This window comes from Chanos chanos, chromosome 16, assembly GCF_902362185.1.
Source record: "Chanos chanos chromosome 16, fChaCha1.1, whole genome shotgun sequence".
Taxonomy (NCBI): Eukaryota; Metazoa; Chordata; class Actinopteri; order Gonorynchiformes; family Chanidae; genus Chanos; species Chanos chanos.
Genome location: NC_044510.1, coordinates 14,834,114 through 14,853,206, shown reverse-complemented (window position 1 = coordinate 14,853,206; position 19,093 = coordinate 14,834,114). Strand labels below are relative to the sequence as shown.

The following is a 19,093-nucleotide window of genomic DNA, read 5'->3' as shown; positions in this document are numbered from 1 at the left end:
AGAGGAAAAACAACACCTGGCAACTAAAGAGCGACATGGACATGAAAAGCACGGAACGTGAAATCAGTTCTTTTATGAGGAGGTTGGAGGAGTTTTCCTGATAAGTACAGAAGTACAGTAGCTCCGGCGCTGGATTGTAGTAGGTTAGCGCAACGACGTGATTTTAAATAAAAAAAAAAAAAGGGAAAAGAATTTGACCTTGATTAGACCCTGATTCTCATTGGTGGAGAAATTTAAAAAAAGAAAAACCCAGCAAACTCAGGGTTTCATAGAAAGGCTTTAATTCAATGGGGTTTTTTATTTTCTTGGTTTCCAACATACACTTGGTAGCTTGACTGGTGAATAACTATATGTTGTTGACTTTAATGTGGGAAGTTTATAAGAGCTTGACCGGTGAATGACCGCATGTATTGCTCATGGTAATGGTGGACGTGTATAAAAGTTCTCACTGACTAGGAAAACAAGCAGGCTGAAGTCATTTGGGAGGTCTGTGATGTCATCACCCCTCTCCCTGAGGGAACAGGAAATTGTTTTCTGAAGTGCGCAGACTTGGAGTTGAGCTTATGGCAGGGGTTCTACATTCTCAGTCATATAAATCCCAGTCATATTAAATCCCAGTCATATTAAATCCCCCTTCAGTGCGTGTTTTGTTCTATTGTGTACTTCACCGCTCATATGAACCTGAAACAGTCTAGGGTTTTGGAGAGTGTAGTGTTCAGTGTTTTGATCGTGTTCTAGTGTTTTCATCGACTACAGCAAGTACCTGATATTTTGTTTTTCTATCAGCTGATCAGAGCCACTGAGAATTGAACCGGCTGTCGATTCATGATTGCCTACAAAAACAAAATGATTTGGGACATTCCTACTGGACAGCGACATGTTTTTTTAATATATGGTTTTCAGAAGTATCTCCCAAGTGTTCGATTGCAGAGTGGTTTAGGTCTACGGTCTAAGGGTGAAACTGGAAAAAAAAAAAAAGCGGATGCGTCTGGTCTCAAGGGGTGCTGATAGAAGGGTCTAGTTCCTGTGAGCCAAAGCCAGTGTCGTGGGAGTCACTGCTGTTGGTTGGAGAGGACGCCTCCTTCCCTTTGTAAATGGTGCTCTTTTTCGGAGCCTCCGTTTTCTCCACCCGCTGCTCTATTTGCCTGGCTAAAAAGCTCACCCCGCACTTCTTTCTCTCCGATTTTTCGACCTCGGCCTTGGGGGCGTTACCGAAGAATTTTGACGTCTTCCTCTCGGTGGTTTTATCCTCCGTCCCCGCCATGAAGGTCACCCTTTTCCCCCCAAACTCCAGTGACTTCCTGTTCTTCTCCCCGGCTCTCCCATTGGTTGTCTCCGCCTCAGAACTGTCTGATGTCGTTCCCCCATTGGCTTGTTTGGTCTGTATGCTCATGGTCGCCTTCATCTCATTGGCTATCAGCTCATTTGTCTTTCCCTCGTTGGCTCTCCCTTCTTCCATTTTCTTCGTCTCATCCTCGTTGACTTTCCTCCTTTCCGCTTTGATCTCGGTCTCTGTCTCACCCTCCATCATGTTTATCGTTGTCTTCCTCTCTGTCTCACCCTCCGTCATGTTTATCATTGTCTGCCTCTCTGTCTCACCCTCTGTCATGTTTGTCATTGTCTGCTTCTCTGTCTCACCCTCCGTCATGTTTATCGTTGTCTGCCTCTCTGTCTCACCCTCCGTCATGTTTATCATTGTCTGCCTCTCTGTCTCACCCTCCGTCATGTTTATCGTTGTCTGCCTCTCTGTCTCACCCTTCACGCCCGTTTTCTCCTCACTTGTTTTCTCCTCTGCCTGAGCTACTGCGGCGTTCTGATCCGTTCCTGCTTCTCCCGCCTTTTCTCCCTCGTTCACACTCTGTTTCTCATCCTCCACAACTTCGTCAGTCTCCCCCTCGTCTCCCCTCTCTACCTCTGTGCCAGTAGCCGGCTTCTCCTCTGTGTTCCCTAATCCCTCTATCTCCTGTTTGTTATCTTTCACGTCTTCGTTGGTCTCTGCGTCTCCATGGTGCACAGTCACGGGAAGAGGGGAGGTGCGTCTCTCCACCCCCGCGCCGCTGTTGAATCCCCGAAAATTGTTTTTGGCTCCCAGAATGTACTTCCCCAGGATGGAGCTCTCCCGGTCGGCGGGATCCGCGGAGCCCCGGCCCATGTCCAGCAGGGTGCCGTGAATCTGCTTCATCTCGCCGTGGAGACGTCCCATCACCTTACTCAGCTCCGTGATGCGGTTCCCAACGTCTGCAACGGAAAGCTCAGAACGTTACTCTACAAACACGTCAACACGGAAACTATCACTGCTCTGAATGAAATCATAAACGACATGTCTCTTTCTTCTGTCCAAAAACAACAGCCATAAAAAAAAAAAAAAAAATTCAGTTAGTTACTGTCGATTAGAGTTATGGCAGTTAAACGTGGGGGGTTTGAGTCCATCCACAGGAGTTTCTACAGGCTCGTACCTTTGCGTTTGGCCTCTTCAAACTCCCTCCGCGCGGATTCAATGTACCGCTGTACTAGCGCCCGTATGACCTGCTGTTTATAGGGAACGCGCTCCTCTCCGCCGCCTTTTAGCGTCCCATTGGACTAGAGCAGAAAAGACACACCGACTCGAGATTATCATTCACACCTGTTCACATCTTCACCCCTGGGAGTGTTTTAATTGGTTTAACTGGTAGAGTCTGAAAGATCACTGCGCTGAAAACTGGGTATGAATCTCAGCTGGGCCACATTCTCCTGCCGACATGTTTGACTGCTGCACCCCCCCCCCCCCCCCCTTAAACTGAGAGAAACTCAACACATTCATGTATATACTCTCTCAAATTCATTTTCACATGACTTCTAAAATATGTCCTACATTTACACTGCTTGTCCTTTTGAACATAAAGCGGGACACGCCCTAACTCTGACTAACATGCTTGTGACTGTGTGTCAAGCTGTCCCTGAACACGTGTTGAGATCTCCAGTGACACCAGGCGTAGGCCTGACTCTCCTCCTGTGTCTGTTGTTGTTTCTGCTGAGATTTCTCTGGTAAGAGACGTGACTGTTCTCTAAGACTCTTCCACAACAATGCGCCTGAGCCCAGAAATGAAGTATGACTAAACATGATGACTGTTTCCTGATAATATAATATAATATAATATAATATAATATAATATAATATAATATAATATAATATAATATAATATAATCAACTATGTTTACATTATATTTAGATATAATTATAATACAGTGATCAGATATGACTAGAGTCTTACCGTGGAGGTAATAGGTGGGTATTCTGGGGTGGAGTTACAGTTGCAGCAGCAGCAGCAGATCCTCCGGAAGATTCCCCTACGAAATCGACGTCGTTAAAAGCCGTTGAGACAGAAACAGCGGTAAAACGATGACTCTACCACATAAAGGTCCCCAGCAAGCTAGAGACACCGAACGGCTGAGCCAGCGGGGAAAACCGGTCGATTCTATTGGGCGGCGTCATGGTCATCGTTTTGGTGTGGTGTTTTGATGAGAGGACTCACCGTATGAGGTCATGGTCATCGTTATAGTTTTGGTGTGGTGTTTTGATGAGACGACTCACCGTATGAGGTCATGGTTATCGTTATGGTTTTGTTTTGGTGTTTTGATGAGAAGACTCACCGTATGAGGTCATGGTCATCGTTAAGGTTTTGTTTTGGTGTTTTGATGAGAAGACTCACCGTATGAGGTCATGGTTATCGTTATGGTTTTGGTTTGGTGTTTTGATGGAACGACTCACCGTATGAGGTCATGGTTATGGTTATGGTTTTGGTGTGGTGTTTTGATGAGAGGACTCACCGTATGAGGTCATGGTTATGGTTATGGTTTTGGTGTGGTGTTTTGATGGGAGGACTCACCGTATGAGGTAGAAGGCGGCTTTGGGGGAGGGGATGATGTTGAAAGGCACGGGCATAGTTAACCCTTCTCTGAAGTAACTCAGATAGAGCTTAGAACGGGCGAATTTCCACTCGACGTCGGCATCGTCCTACAGAGGGATAAAAAAAAAGAGAGACGGTCAAACCAGGGTTCGATTATCCAGTGGTTCTCGACCCTGCTCCTGGGGGAGCCCTGCTCTGCACGTTTTCCATCTTTCCCCGCTCTGCCTACCTGACTGATCTCATCAGCGGCACTTTCGATTGGCTGAGCACACCTGATTTAATCAAGAGCATGTTAAACACACTGATCAGTCAGGTAGGTAGAGCAGGGAAAGATGTAAAATGTCCAGAGCAGGGGTCCCCCAGGAGCAGGACTGAGAACCACTGCTCTAATCAACTTACACGATCTGGGTTGAGGAAAAAGAAAAAAAAAAAAAGAAAAAGAAGAAAAAAAAAACGATGGGTAGATGGAGCGAACCGTTTTTTCGGGCGCGTTTACCTCAATCTTTTGGAAGGAGTTGGTGATCATGGCGATGAGCATGTTGAGTAAGACGATGACGATAACGAGGGTGAAGATTCCGTACAGGATCCTGCCGACTAACTCCGCCACCACGAAGTCAGGCATGTCCACGTAGTCTTCGTTGGCCACTCCGAACATGGTCCAGAACAGGAATCTGAAGGTCTCATTGAACCTGGGAAACAAGATTAAGGGGGTTTTTGGGGGGGGAAAAAGTTTTGGAGGTCCAAATTTCACGTCTTTTTTTTTAACACTACCCATTTATATCGAGCTACTCAAAGTAAGAATGCTGATCTAGGATCTGCTCTGCTGGACTCGTAATACTCTATTGATCAGGCATAAACTGATCCTGGATCAGCAAACACATGACCCACATTGTAATTTTTGCAGAACAAGAGGCCACTGTCAGCTGAATGCTGTTTAAATCAGCTGTGTAAGGGCCACATGCCTTTAATGAGAGACCGTACCGTCCCAGGTGAGGGGAGATGATGTAAGGAACATAGATGTTATTGATCCCGCAGAGGAAAGCCGTTCCAATGATCATCAGTATGAACATAAACCTGAAAGAGAGACGTAGACTCTGCCATTAAAGCAGGCAAAACTCTTTCCCACTCTAAAACATGCTCTGGATTAACACTGACTCACGAAAACAGGAGGCCTTGTGGATTCTTCAAGTTCTCAAAAGCAGTACAAGTGCCTTTATGGTAAATGAAATTTAAGGATGATAATACTGTTGGGTGATAGTATCTCATGTTGCCAGGGGTCAGGTTTTTAGGTTTTTAAAGTGGGAGAGGGAGAGTGAGAGAGAGAGAGAAAAAGAGAGAGAGGTAGAGAGAGCCACCTCATCATGTCGTCGATCATCTTCCCGATGGAGATCTGCAGCGTTCCCAGGGACTCCTGGGCAGGGAGGATGTAGGCCAGGCGAGTGAAGCTGAGCATGCTGGTCACAGCGAACAGCACCTCCGCGATCAGCTGCGGGTCCTCCTGCCGCCACTGCTCGCGCGCTGGAGAGAGGAGCGATCACGCCCGTTTAGAGCCCAGTTATGGCACGTTAGAGTCAAGCAACCAGTCGGGATGGTTTACAGTCAAGCAAGTAATTAAGGCATTTTAGAGTGGAGCGAACAACTGAGGTGTTTTAGAGTCTTGCAGGCGATTAGGGCGGTTTAAATTTGAGCAAGAGTTATCGGTTAAAGAGGGTTAAAGGAAAGAGCTCAGTTGTGTGTAGCTGTGTGTGTGTGTGTGTGTGTGCGTGTGTGTGTAGTTGTGTGTGTGCATGCTCTCACTGGTTTGGGTGAAGTAGACACACTTGTCCGTGCTGTCCGGTGTGTGTGTGTGTAGCTGTGTGTGTGCGTGTAGTGTGTGTGTGTGCATGCTCTCACTGGTTTGGGTGAAGTAGACACACTCGTCCGTGCTGTCCGGGGACTGACAGAGGAAGTACCCCTTCAGCATGATGAGAATTCTCAGGATGAAAGAGGCCAGGTACATGCTGAGAACCATCATGTCCAGACAGTTCCACCAGTCCAGGAAGTAGCTCCGCAGGCCCTCGATCCAGACCTCTTTACACTCAAACCAGAAGAACCCTGCAACGAAACAGTGCTCCGCCCTAAAACATGCAAGCCACTGAACCGTCTGGGTTAGCCAAACGAAGAAGATAAAACCGTACCCTACTGCTGTAAATGAACCAATTTAATTCAAAAACACGAATGCCAATTTAAATCCAAACGTGACCGAAATAAGAAACTTCATCCAATTTTGTAATGACAAAGATTAGAAAAAAACTAATCTTATTAATAACTTTAAAAACTTTAATCTTAAACTAATTATAAAACAGATGTTCTACAGAATGTTTAATTGATGAACTTAATTAAAAATGCTATTTTAATGATCAGAAGAATTAAGGTCTATACAGGTCTCTGGATTTCCACTTATTCTGGCAGAACCTGCTCAGCCCGTGTCTGATGCCGTCATCAGTTTTCAGAACATTACAGAATTTGATCAGAGCGCCATGTAGGCCTGAGACTCACCAACCACCCAGAACATTACAGAATTTGATCAGAGCGCCATGTGAACCTGGGACTCACCGACCACCCAGAACACTACAGAATTTGATCAGAGCGCCATGTGAACCTGGGACTCACCGACCACCCAGAACATTACAGAATTTGATCAGAGCGCCATGTGAACCTGGGACTCACCGACCACCCAGAACACTACAGAATTTGATCAGAGCGCCATGTAGGCCTGGGACTCACCGACCACCCAGAACATTACAGAATTTGATCAGAGCGCCATGTGAACCTGGGACTCACCGACCACCCAGAACACTACAGAATTTGATCAGAGCGCCATGTAGGCCTGGGACTCACCGACCACCCAGAACATTACAGAATTTGATCAGAGCGCCATGTGAACCTGGGACTCACCGACCACCCAGAACACTACAGAATTTGATCAGAGCGCCATGTAGGCCTGGGACTCACCGACCACCCAGAACATTACAGAATTTGATCAGAGCGCCATGTGAACCTGAGACTCACCGACCACCCAGAACACTACAGAATTTGATCAGAGCGGCATGTAGGCCTGGGACTCACCGACCACCCAGAACATTACAGAATTTGATCAGAGCGCCATGTGAACCTGGGACTCACCGACCACCCAGAACACTACAGAATTTGATCAGAGCGGCATGTAGGCCTGGGACTCACCGACCACCCAGACCATGTGGAAGGACGTGTGTAAGATGTTCTGTTGCCGTGACGCAAACTCGTCCCGATAGATCTCCATGGTGATGGACTCTCCCAGGAGCGTGATGAGGAACCACATGTAAGAGGCGGAGTGAAGAAGGAACTTTATCACCGGAATCTTGAGAGTCTTCCCCAGCTGTGAGAAGAGAAGGTCAAAGGTCAAAGTTCTACTCATCTGCCAGCCCCTTGATTTTAAACACAAAAAGAAGTCAAAATGCTTTCAAACTGGTTTTTCATCTAAATCAGGGGTGGGCAAATCCAGTCCTGGAGGGCCGGTGTCCTGCCGGTTTTTATTTTCACCGCTTAGCTCCCTGTTGATTTTCACTTTGAAAACAGGTGTGCATGCTCTTCAGCCAATCAGAGACTGTATTTAGTTGGTTGACAAGAAAAACAGCAGGACCACGGCCCTCCAGGACCGGATTCGCCCACCCCTGATCTAAATGAACAGTTCTGAAAAATGACTACTGTAAGTCTGAATTGCACTCCCTATCTAAGAACCAGTCATTTTTATGTACATACTTCTACCGGGTTAGCAAACAAACAAACAAACAAACAAACATTTAATTTGTTTACGAGTACTTTTTGATAAGATGATCTATTTCATTTTTTCGTATATTCCCAGTCGTCTAAAAAGCTAAGAAGATCAGCTTTCAGAAGATCAGCCAACACACAGGTCTGGCAGGCCCCTAACAGTAATGAGGTTTTTTTTTTTGAAGAGGAATATTAGCTTTCCTCAGTCACTCCCTCACACACTGAAGGAGTAACCGCTCGTATGTGACGCGAGGCCGCGATATACAGATAGTAAAATGGGGGCGTGTTGTGACCTTTGACTTTGGAGCGATCCAGTAAATGAGGCAGAGGATGGGCATGGTGAAGAAGATGCCAACCGACACCAGCAGCTTCCAGGTGGTGCGGCTTCCCCTCCACCCTGGCAGGTTCTTACACCAGATGGAGGAGAGGACCTGCTGGCAGATGGGGTGGGCGACAAACTACCAGGGAGAACACAAAACAGCCTTTAGCTGAACAGGTCACGCAGTGACATCCGAAGACCTTCAGCGATCTGAAATACCGCTGATTTTTGATTTATGAATTACAGTTCCTCAGAAACATTACCCTTTTCTCGCTGCAGTTTACAGCAAACATTACTTTGCTGCTTCTGATTATACTTTACAGTGAGTATGACCTCCCTCTGATAATAATAGTTTACAGTGAGTGTCACCTCCTTCTGACTATAATAGTTTACAGTGAGTGTTACCTCCTTCTGACTATAATAGTTCACAGTGAGTGTTACCTCCTTCTGACTATAATAGTTCACAGTGAGTGTCACCTCTTTCTGACTATAATAGTTCACAGTGAGTGTCACCTCCTTCTGATAATCATAGTGTTCAGCGAGTGTTACCTCCCTCTGAATAAGATTAAAGATTAAATTAAGATTAAATCATTTACAGTGAGTGCTAACGGCCTCTGATGTAATTTGTGTTACGCTCTCTGATCGTGGTGGATAGCAGCCCACGAGCGTTACCTGTTTTTGATTGTAGTTTACAGCGAGTCGTAGACGGGCCAGGTTTGGAATGCCCTCTTCAAACGCCTGTTTGTCCAACTCATCCTCACTGTCCTTCTCGTCCAGCCCGCAGCTGTTTAAAATGGTGGTGACCTCGCTCTGGTTCCGGCACATTCCCAGAAGCTCCACGGCAAACTCCTGACACAGCTCCTCCAGAGCCAGGTACTGGGGCTAAAGAAGAGGAGAGAGAGGGAGAAAAGAGCATACACCTGGATACTGACGCCGAGGGATGGAGAATCAGTCAGGGACAGACACTTTAAAGGTGAAGCTACAGCGCTGAGTTAAAACACATCACGTAACCTGTGGACCTGATGCTGCTGGAAAAGTTCTGTGTTCTTCAGGAGCTAAATATCAAATAGCTTTAGTGTTGTAAGGATCTGGTTTTATGTTGTTTTTTTTTTTGTTTTTTTGTTTTTAATTCACTGACTCCCAATTCAGTATCATCACATATCTCACAGCCTTATTCAGTCCTTATTAACGATGGATGGCACAGTAAGGGTTTGACCTCTGCCTGACCTTGAACTCTGGCTCCTTCTTAGAGAGCTTGCGGAGGTCTCTGCTGAGCCGGAAGGCGCTGAGCATGGGGTCGTCTGCGGTGATGGACAGGTAGGCGCGGCTGGCGATCCCGCGGTACGTGTTGATCCGCGACAGCGAGAACTTCAGAAGGTCGTACTGTCTCCCGTTACGACACTCCAGGCACGCACAGGAGATCTTGTGGGGCCAAGGGATCACGTGACCTTTCTGGGTCAACATGGTCACGATTTCGTACAGGTCCTTCTGACAAGCCAAGGTCAGCGGGGTGACCCCCGGGGCAAACTGGGAGTCGTCGATGGAGTGATCGAAAATGGCCTGCGAGAAGGAGCGCACGTCCATCTTGTTGCCTTTCTCCTGGTCCAGGCGGTCCAGGAGTCTCCGCACCACGCGAGGCTGGTTGGTATCCACGGCGACCAGCAGGGCCTCGTGGATCTGCCGGAAGTCGAACTTGACGCCGCGGAGGAGGGCGTCCATCGTGTCTTCGCTCCCCAGACGGATGGAGAGGTTCAGCGCCTCCCTCCACTGCCGGTCCTCGGAGTCGTCGAGTTGCCGGATAATTCCGTCGCCGATCTGCAGCAGGCTGCACACCAGCGGCAGGTTCCCCTCCTCTATGGCGCCCAGCAGCTCCAGAGGGAAACGCATCTTTTTGTTCACTATCTCCCGCCATTGCTCTGGCTACAGACATGCAAACACACACACACACACACACACACACACACACACAGACACGCATGCACACACTCACGCGTACAAACACACACACACGCACACGCACACGCACACACACACAGACACGTACACGCACACACACGTACACACACGCACACGCACACAGACACGCACGCGCACACACACAGACACGTACGCGCACACATGCACACACACAAAAACACAAGGAACCCTCATTAGTGCCTGAGGATTTTTCTCCCACATGGTGTGTTTTCCCTCTGACTCAGAATCAACAAACTCATCTCAGTGGGTAAAACCTCTGATTAACTGAATCAGGCGAGTGGGTGCTGGCCCTGACTGAGAATATTCTGTCAAGCGCATCTCCCTGACTGAAATCAGGAAACCGAAAAAATAAAAACCACACGAGCTCTGAGAAACACACTTGCGCTATTAAGTCTGACAGAGAGGTGCGGGCAGGTCAATTTCATTTTCGCAATCCGTGAATTACCATGAATAACATCATCATCATCATCATCACTGCTGGGAATAACTCGGCCCAAACTGAATGAATGACTGTTTCAAGAAAACGTTACCAAAAATATGTTACAAAGAGGACCTGTTACACAATATGTTTCAAAAATACCTCTTTCTTTATGATCATATGACGGAACTGCGCAATGAGGAATTACACAACATCCCTCACGACTCAAAAGCGTATCAGGCCTGACGGCGCTGACGCAGCTGAGAGAATTTAAAGGTAATCTTACAGCTGGCCGTAACGCTGTCGGTTTCTCTTAATGATCTGGATCTACGTTGTTTATTTTCATCATTTGCCCCCTGGCTAGTAGCTAAGTGATCGGATTAAGTAACACAGACTCTAATTTAAGTAATAATCATGAATGTGAAGCCTAAAGAGGAACCTGCAGACAAATGATTTATCATTTACATGCATACGTTTTACATAAGTTTTAATTTACAGCAAATTCTTACCGTAAGATTTTCCATCCTGTTCAGCATCCAAAAATAAAGAACATATATATGAATAAGTTCAATAATGGACCATATAAGTGATCAGGTGACCGGTTGGTAAGCAACAACAGATTTCCTGTGGAAATTCAGAACTTTTGAAATTCTTCCAACTGTCCTCAGATGAGTGTCAACGCAGAGAGAAGACAGTGTGCGTTCTGCGTGTGTGTGTGTGTTTCTGCTGAACTGGATGACTGCGAGTGTGTTCAGATCACATGAGCTGGGGTGACTGCTCCAATCTGCCACTACAGAGGAGTCAGCCGCCAGGGCGTCACGCCTCAATGCCCCCATTTATCAACCCACCAAAGCGAATAACAGCCAGCCACCCCCCCTCCCCCCCAGAGACCAGGCCAATTAAGAAACGCAACTGTTTCAATATGTTTCGCAGCTCGTTAACACTCGTTAAGGGACCGGCCACAGTCTCCGCCTCCCTCCCTCTCCCCCCCCCCCCCCCCCCCCTCTTTCTGTCTTACCCATCTATGCCTTTTAAACACATAAAACTATAAACAAACATGTCTCACCCCATCCTCACACAGAGAATAAACATGTCTCACTCCATCTTCACACAGAGAATAAACATGTCTCACTCTATACTCACACAGAGAATAAACATGTCTCACCCCATCCTCACACAGAGAATAAACATGTCTCACCCCATACTCACAGAGAGAGTAAACATGTCTCACCCCGTCCTCACACAGAGAATAAACGTTTCCCTCATCTTCACAGAGAATGAACATGTCTCACTCCATCTTCACACAGAGAATAAACATGTCTCACCCCATCCTCACACAGAGAATAAACATGTCTCACCCCGTCCTCACACAGAGAATAAACATGTCTCACCCCGTCCTCACACAGAGAATAAACATGTTTCCCCCATCTTCACAAAGAGAATAAACATGTCTCACCCCGTCCTCACACAGAGAATAAACATGTCTCACCCCGTCCTCACACAGAGAATAAACATGTCTCACCCCGTCCTCACACAGAGAATAAACATGTCTCACTCCATCTTCACACAGAGAATAAACATGTCTCACTCCATACTCACACAGAGAATAAACATGTCTCACCCCATCCTCACACAGAGAATAAACATGTCTCACCCCGTCCTCACACAGAGAATAAACATGTCTCACCCCATCCTCACACAGAGAATAAACATGTCTCACTCCATACTCACACAGAGAATAAACATGTCTCACCCCGTCCTCACACAGAGAGTAAACATGTCTCACCCCGTCCTCACACAGAGAATAAACATGTCTCACCCCGTCCTCACACAGAGAATAAACATGTCTCACCCCGTCCTCACACAGAGAACATGTCTCACCCCATCCTCACACAGAGAATAAACATGTCTCACCCCGTCCTCACACAGAGAACATGTCTCACCCCGTCCTCACACAGAGAATAAGCATGTCTCACCCCATACTCACACAGGGAATAAACATGTCTCACCCCGTCCTCACACAGAGAATAAACATGTCTCACCCCGTCCTCACACAGAGAATAAACATGTCTCACCCCGTCCTCACACAGAGAATAAACATGTCTCACTCCATCTTCACACAGAGAATAAACATGTCTCACTCCATCTTCACACAGAGAATAAACATGTCTCACCCCGTCCTCACACAGAGAATAAACATGTCTCACCCCATCCTCACACAGAGAATAAACATGTCTCACTCCATCCTCACACAGAGAATAAACATGTCTCACTCCATCCTCACACAGAGAATAAACATGTCTCACCCCGTCCTCACACAGAGAATAAACATGTCTCACCCCGTCCTCACACAGAGAATAAAGACACCAGGTTTACTCCAGTGATGGCTTTGTATTTTTGCATTATATATTTATTTTTGCGTTATATATATTTTTTTGACTCTGGAGAAAGGAACAGAGATTAAAACAAATCTTTTTGAACATAGGGGAAAAAGAGCTTTTTTTACAGTTCAACTAAACAGACAGTAAAAGAAAAAGAAAGAAAAGTTCAGTTAAAACAAGACAGGAACTGGCAGGACAAACAAACGGACCAAATCCGTTTGTACACAAGAATAATTTCATCAGATGGATAAAAAATTCTCTCACAGGTTCAGTTAAAACAGCGTCAATAAAAACAAAAAGACTCTAAAAAACTCATTCACACGCAGTCTCGCTGCGCTTGTGGCTTTACTGATGGCCGTTTTAACTCAAACCCACGTCTATGAAAACAGGCATACAGTTCTCCCTCAGAGGAACTCTTGTACTGAAGCAAGCCGCAGAGCTGGGTCAAAGTCCCTCGTCCTTCAGTCCACCCAGACGACCTGAGGCTGCGTGGGGTCTCCGCAGGCACTCGCGTGCAGTTGGATGTCTGCTGCTGGGAATCGGAAGGAGCAGAGCGGACAGGGGATCCTCGGGTCGTCTCTGTCCGCGTCCGGGGCGGGAGGGGAGGTCGGAGGGACCTCTACGGCCGTTTCTATGACACCCAGCGACTCTGCCGACTCCTCACCCTCGCAGAGGGAGGCGTGCAGGGGGAGGTAATCTGGACTGAAAGACACTATGATGGGAGAGAGAGAGAGAGAGAGAGAGAGAGAGAGAGAGAGAGAGAGAGAGTGAGAGAGAGAGAGTGTGAGAGAGAGAGTGTGAGAGAGAGAGTGAGAGAGTGAGAGAGAGGGGGAGAGAGAGAGAGAGAGAGAGAGTGAGAGAGTGTGAGAGAGATGTACGAGCCAGAAGCAAAAAAAAAAAAAGCATGACATTTACTCACTATTCTTTAAAATGAACCCATGTAAACACAGGATGAAAAGAAAAGGAAAAATGTAATGAAGGATGTCATTCTCTCTCTCTCTCTCTCTCTCTCTCTCTCTCTCACACACACACACACACACACACACACCTCCACATAGAGGACAAGTGGTCTCCCGCAGGTCAGCATTGATCTCTGGCTCTCCGCTTCCTTTCAGCACTTTAGATAGCTTCTGATTGGCTGTTGGGCTCTCCTGTCTGCACCTCCTTTTATTGGATGAGCCACTATTCACCTGATCCCGCCTGCAGTCGCACGAAGAGTCAAGGTTAACAGAAGGTCATCTAGAGCCATCAGAAGTCTCAGAAACAAGACTTTCTCTCAGATTCTTTGACGTACCACCGAGGACCCGTTCACTATCTCATAAAACACATACTGTAAATACCTGACGTTTGTGTGTAATGTCCTCCTCCTGCGCTGAGGAGTCTGTGCTTTGGAACTTGGAGAGGAGGACTCACTAGGTTCCGACTCTGTGACAGAAAACAGATAGAGGTCATTGGCCTGATCCTCGTGTACTGAAAACGGTTCCAGTTCCCCCGGAAGAGTGAGTGAAGTGTTTAGAATCCACCGTACCAGAGAGTGAGGAGCAGGTTCTCTCTCCGCGGCCTCTCTGTGTGGGGGAACCACCCGTGGCACCACTGGGAGTTGTGGGTACGGAGTGTGTGGCAGACTGAGTGATTGACAGGACCATTCGTCCTGCACGATTCAAACTCCCAGCATTCCTCAGGGCCTCTTCTGGAGAACCCTCTCTGATTGGCAACAAATATTTACATGTAAGAGAGAGAGAGAGAGCGAGAGAGAGAGAGAGCGAGAGAGAGAGAGAGAGAGAGAGTGAGAGAGAGATACAGAGAGAGGGAGAGAGAGAGCGAGAGAGAGAGAGAGGGAGAGAGAGCGGGAGAGAGACAGACAGAGGGAGAGAGAGAGAGAGAGAGAGAGAGAGAGTGTGAGACAGAGAGAGAGAGAGAGAGAGAGAGTGTGAGACAGAGAGAGAGAGAGAGAGAGAGAGAGAGAGAGAGAGAGAGAGAGTGTTTAAGTGTTTGTGTGTAAGTGAGTACAGGTTCTTCCGGACCAGTTCCTAGTGCCTCACCCTGTGTTGCGTCCGAAGAACGTGCGTTGAACCGCTGGACTAGAGAGCCATTCTCTCACAGACACTGATTTCTCTGGGGTTTTCTGTGGGCAGACCATCAGAGACAGAGACAGACAGAGAGCGAGACTTACAATCAGTTCCACTCTTCCCTTATTACATCTACTCCGACCTCTCGTGTTAGTGCTGTTGCTATTGTGTGTTTTTTTTCTTTGTCTAGGAGCTCATTCCTCTCGGCTTTAATACCAAATCACCGGGGAGCCGTCTCAGCGACCACAGCAGTGACAACACCCCCCCCCCCCCCCCCGCATGCTGCCGTCTCTCACCGGGCTGGGTTCCGCTGTCTCCTCCCGAATGCCTGGAGCACGCTCAGTGTCCTCTGATGTGCTACGCACGCGGAGGAAGGACAGCCCGAACTGCACGCGACGGTTGAACGGCTGAGTGCAGGTGACTCTCAGTCTGTCCCAGTTTTCCTCTCTTCCCTCTGGGAGAAAATCAGCTAAATGCACAACACACACACACACACAATATATATATATTACCAGTACCACACACGCTCTGTTAGGAGATAAAAACAGATTATATGAATGCACAGTGCACAGAGAGTTTCAATGATACCTTACAAATTGACGATAAAAACAATTATAAACGGCTAAAATACCGTCAAAAATGTGGGGCAGTGACTAACATTTAAAAAGGCCCTGGAGATGCCGAGGCCTGAAACGTTTAAATAAATGTAAGTTGGAGTTTCGGTTTACCCTTTTTGAACATGCGCACCCCTTTACGCCCCGTGCCCTGTCGCGAGTCCGCCGGGCCCATGAGCGTGGTTGCTGGGAGCAGCGTGACGTAAGGATGGTGCACTGGCCATGAAGAGCGCCCAGCATCGACCTGAATAAACGCGGAGCCGCAGTTTCCTGGTCGAGAAACAAACATTGAGGGACGCGACTTGTATACACCGTGTCTACGTCGGTGAAATCGTTATTTGTGGTAGTTACTAGAAACACACCCACCGACATCAATGAACCCAATCTGTGCGGCAAGTTCCATCTGTAGCTCCACCCTAAGAACCCCACTGTGGTCCTGCGGACTGCATAACCATGGTTTACTGTCGCCGCTAACGTCACACAGGTTTTCAACACAGCTCTTGGGGTCCTGTGATGACAATAATCCGTCAAGTCCAGAATACATAATTTACCTCTAACTGCTTCGGCTAAATGCACACAAGAGACCATACACTGAATTGGTGTTAACTTTATTCGTGTTAAATTACTATTAAATTGAGAGTAAAGATCTACGTTAAATTCTGCATCCCGGCGGAGTGGCACAATTTTAACTCAACAGATTAGCAATCGTGACATAGCAAAGTATAGGTCATTAATTTACCACAAAGATAATCTAAGGTTAAGTCACGTTACCTGTGATGTAAATGACACGACGTGTTTTATTTTGATCGGAGCCATGACAGAAACTTTTATTCATAACTGGCGGTATCATTCTATCCCGGAGTGGAGCTTTGTTTTTCCCGCCAGCTGACGTTGAACACGCCTCTTTCCGCTCAGCCCAATGCACATTGGGATATGTAGTTTATTTGTGCATTTCTACGTACGTGCGTTGCAACGTATATTACACATATTAACTCTTAATTCTATTATGTGGAAAGGAACAATTGAAATGAAAAACTGAAATGAACACGCTGGACAGCAATGTGCATCAGACTTCAAACAATCAAAGCAGGGAGACAGATGCACACCCGTCATTTTAGTGGTATTCTTTACAGATGTTCAGTCCGACAAACAGGTTTTAAACTGTGATACTATTTAGAATACATTGTCCTACGTTTGCATTTGTATCTGCTTCTGTGTTTTTTTTTATTATACTGTTCAGAATGAGAAGAGTGATAAGAAACTTCATATAGAGACGTTCTATCCTTACAGGCAATATTGCTTTGTGCTTTGTTGCTGACACGAAAATTTCAGAGTGATTGTGATGTTTACCTCGGACCTCAATGAACATAACACACTTATTTCATATTCACCGTGGCACTCCATAAAGTTTTAATGACTTTGTTAAGAATATTCAAGTTGAATTGTAATAGCGCAGGGCCTGCAAGAGCTACAGAGTTCAAACAAAAGGGATGCCATGGCAACCGAATAGGTTTTATTAATAGCGCATGTGCGATGATGACTCGCATATGTTTTACCGATGAATATAGTGGGAAAGAGAAAACTCTGAAGAATTTAGTTAACAAGGGCGTCATGTCAAGTATGAAACAAGCCATGTATTATTAATTCATCAGTGATACGAGTCAGTTATAGTGCATAATTTATAAATCATTCATAATTCAACACCGTCTATCCTCTTTTCGTAGTGTATTTATTTGTTATCACCATTAATTTGGGAATAGACAACAAATCCAGTAAGACGGCAGAAGTTTCATCTGTTTTGAAAACAGAACTCCAGTACACTAGGTGGTGATAAGGAGCAAAGTCCGTGGAGGCGCCGACGTGGACAACTGATTGCAGTGATAAATCTTATCAAATATTCACTTGTAAAAAGTTTTCTAACCACTTTAAGGGCAATCTTTTAAAGCACATTCTGGCTAATTAACATACAACCGGACTTTCGTCCTGTATTAACGTCCGACTGCAAATGACTTATCGTACGGACTAGCGGAAGTTAACCGAGGCCGCGCTCTGATTGGACCGGACTGGAGTCCCACCCCGGGAAATGCCGGTGCGGGCGGAAAAAGCTGTCAGTGAACATGGCGGGGGTGTTTGAGGTGGAGGTTGACGGAGTTGAACACGATCACGGACACGGACAGCACGACGAATCCCCTGAGGTGTGGCTACAAAAGATTGTAACACTGTAGATTCGGTTTGGATTAATTTGATGTGATGTCAGATGCACTACGAGATTTAAAGGGGACACTTATCCAGTCAAGCTAGTTACTGAACTAGCTAACCCGCTAGCTCAGTGGTTTATTAGTTGAACGATGGAGAAACGCACGAAGTTGTTCTCCTTTTAGTCTAAACTATTAATCCCGTGATTTCGGAAAAATAAACTCGATGCAACACCTGAACGTTTAGTATCTGAAAGGTTCACGAGATTCAGCGCACCCCCCCACCCCCCTGCACTGTTGCCTTCAAGTACAGCTAACTTGCTATTTCCTGTAATGTTACACTTTCAAAGTCTGCTTTTTATCTGTTTGAACACTCTTCACTCACGTTTGTCGCACTGTTTTATTATACGATAACATATTCAACATGCATGGCTTTGCTCAATCGCACTCAAATTGAAATGGGTTGCGTTAACCTTTGTTAATGTGTTCGGTACCTCTTTTGTCGCCCCGGGGGTTAAGTCAAATGTTGCTGTGTAACATAACCAGTACTAACCTCACATAACCAGTGGCAGCTGGTTGATGTGACTACAGGTCTGATTAAGCATAGAAAACTATATTGGTGTCAAGACCTGACACGTGGTGAAATAAAGTCCGAAGTAAACTAACGTCTCATTTTGTCGTTTCATCTGCAGATTGACATATCTCAACTCTCACCAGAGGAAAGATGGAGGTCTGTGCGTGTGTGTGTGGTTATGTTTATTTCTCCAGATGTATCAAATGCTTAAGGATTAGATTTGAGGGAACTGAAATGGTATCTAGATTTAACATTGTGTGGACGTCAGGTTGTAAGTTAATGTTCTTTGAGGCATTTGTAGTTTTATTAATGACAGTTGCGATTTGTATGTGTGTTACAGGCTGGAACATGCAAGGATGCATGCCAGACACAAAGGGCACGAAGCCATGCATGCAGAGATGGTGTTAATTCTCATTGTGACACTGGTCATTGCACAGTTACTCCTCGTACAGTGGAAACAAAGGCACCCCAAGTCCTACAATGTGAGCACACACACATACATTCAAGCCTATACTGTTTAAATTAGCATTGGAAGAAGTTTTTTAGTGTTTCAGAGTCGCTACTGACAGTAGAGCCTGTTCTGATCGTCACCACTAGATGGCGAAAAGCGTTTTCATGTACACTTTATAGTCACCTTTGTAACGTAAAAATGTCACTCACCTGAGTCAGTACTAAACCTGTCTAGCTTCAGTATTACTCATTTAGGAGCGTGACATTTCTGCCTGCCGAAACTTTGACGCCCTCTCGAAGTCGTTAAGTCAATAAATGATAACGTTAGCAGTCAGAGGCACAGCTTGCCTTTTGGGTTGATAAAGTTATCCTGGGCAGTCTGTGGAGTTGAGGGGTTTTACCAAGAGTGTTGAATGA

General features: G+C 46.3%; 2 protein-coding genes across 2 annotated transcripts in view; one reads left to right on the top strand and one right to left on the bottom strand.

Annotated features, from left to right (window-relative positions):
• Positions 1 to 994: 994 nt before the first annotated feature.
• Positions 995 to 16,273, bottom strand: trpc2b (transient receptor potential cation channel subfamily C member 2b). The gene is made up of 24 exons (XM_030793283.1): positions 16,229 to 16,273; positions 15,824 to 15,965; positions 15,572 to 15,727; positions 15,140 to 15,312; positions 14,817 to 14,899; positions 14,303 to 14,478; positions 14,115 to 14,199; positions 13,823 to 13,974; positions 13,254 to 13,471; positions 12,535 to 12,539; positions 10,903 to 10,918; positions 9,226 to 9,918; positions 8,671 to 8,880; positions 7,973 to 8,137; positions 7,110 to 7,284; positions 5,781 to 5,981; positions 5,243 to 5,405; positions 4,869 to 4,961; positions 4,384 to 4,576; positions 3,867 to 3,994; positions 3,252 to 3,327; positions 2,457 to 2,580; positions 1,639 to 2,238; positions 995 to 1,551 (listed from the first exon to the last, which is right to left on the bottom strand). The coding sequence occupies exons 1-24, from the start codon at positions 16,271 to 16,273 to the stop codon at positions 995 to 997; spliced, it is 4,629 nt and encodes a 1,542-aa protein (XP_030649143.1).
• A 1,301-nt stretch (positions 16,274 to 17,574) lies between these two features.
• Positions 17,575 to 19,093, top strand: part of rnf121 (ring finger protein 121) — a 12,268-nt gene continuing 10,749 nt past the window's right edge. Inside the window, exons 1-3 of the mRNA XM_030793512.1 lie at positions 17,575 to 17,652; positions 18,345 to 18,382; positions 18,567 to 18,708. Coding sequence (XP_030649372.1) covers positions 17,575 to 17,652; positions 18,345 to 18,382; positions 18,567 to 18,708 — 258 coding nt within the window. The remainder of the gene's footprint in view (positions 17,653 to 18,344; positions 18,383 to 18,566; positions 18,709 to 19,093) is intronic.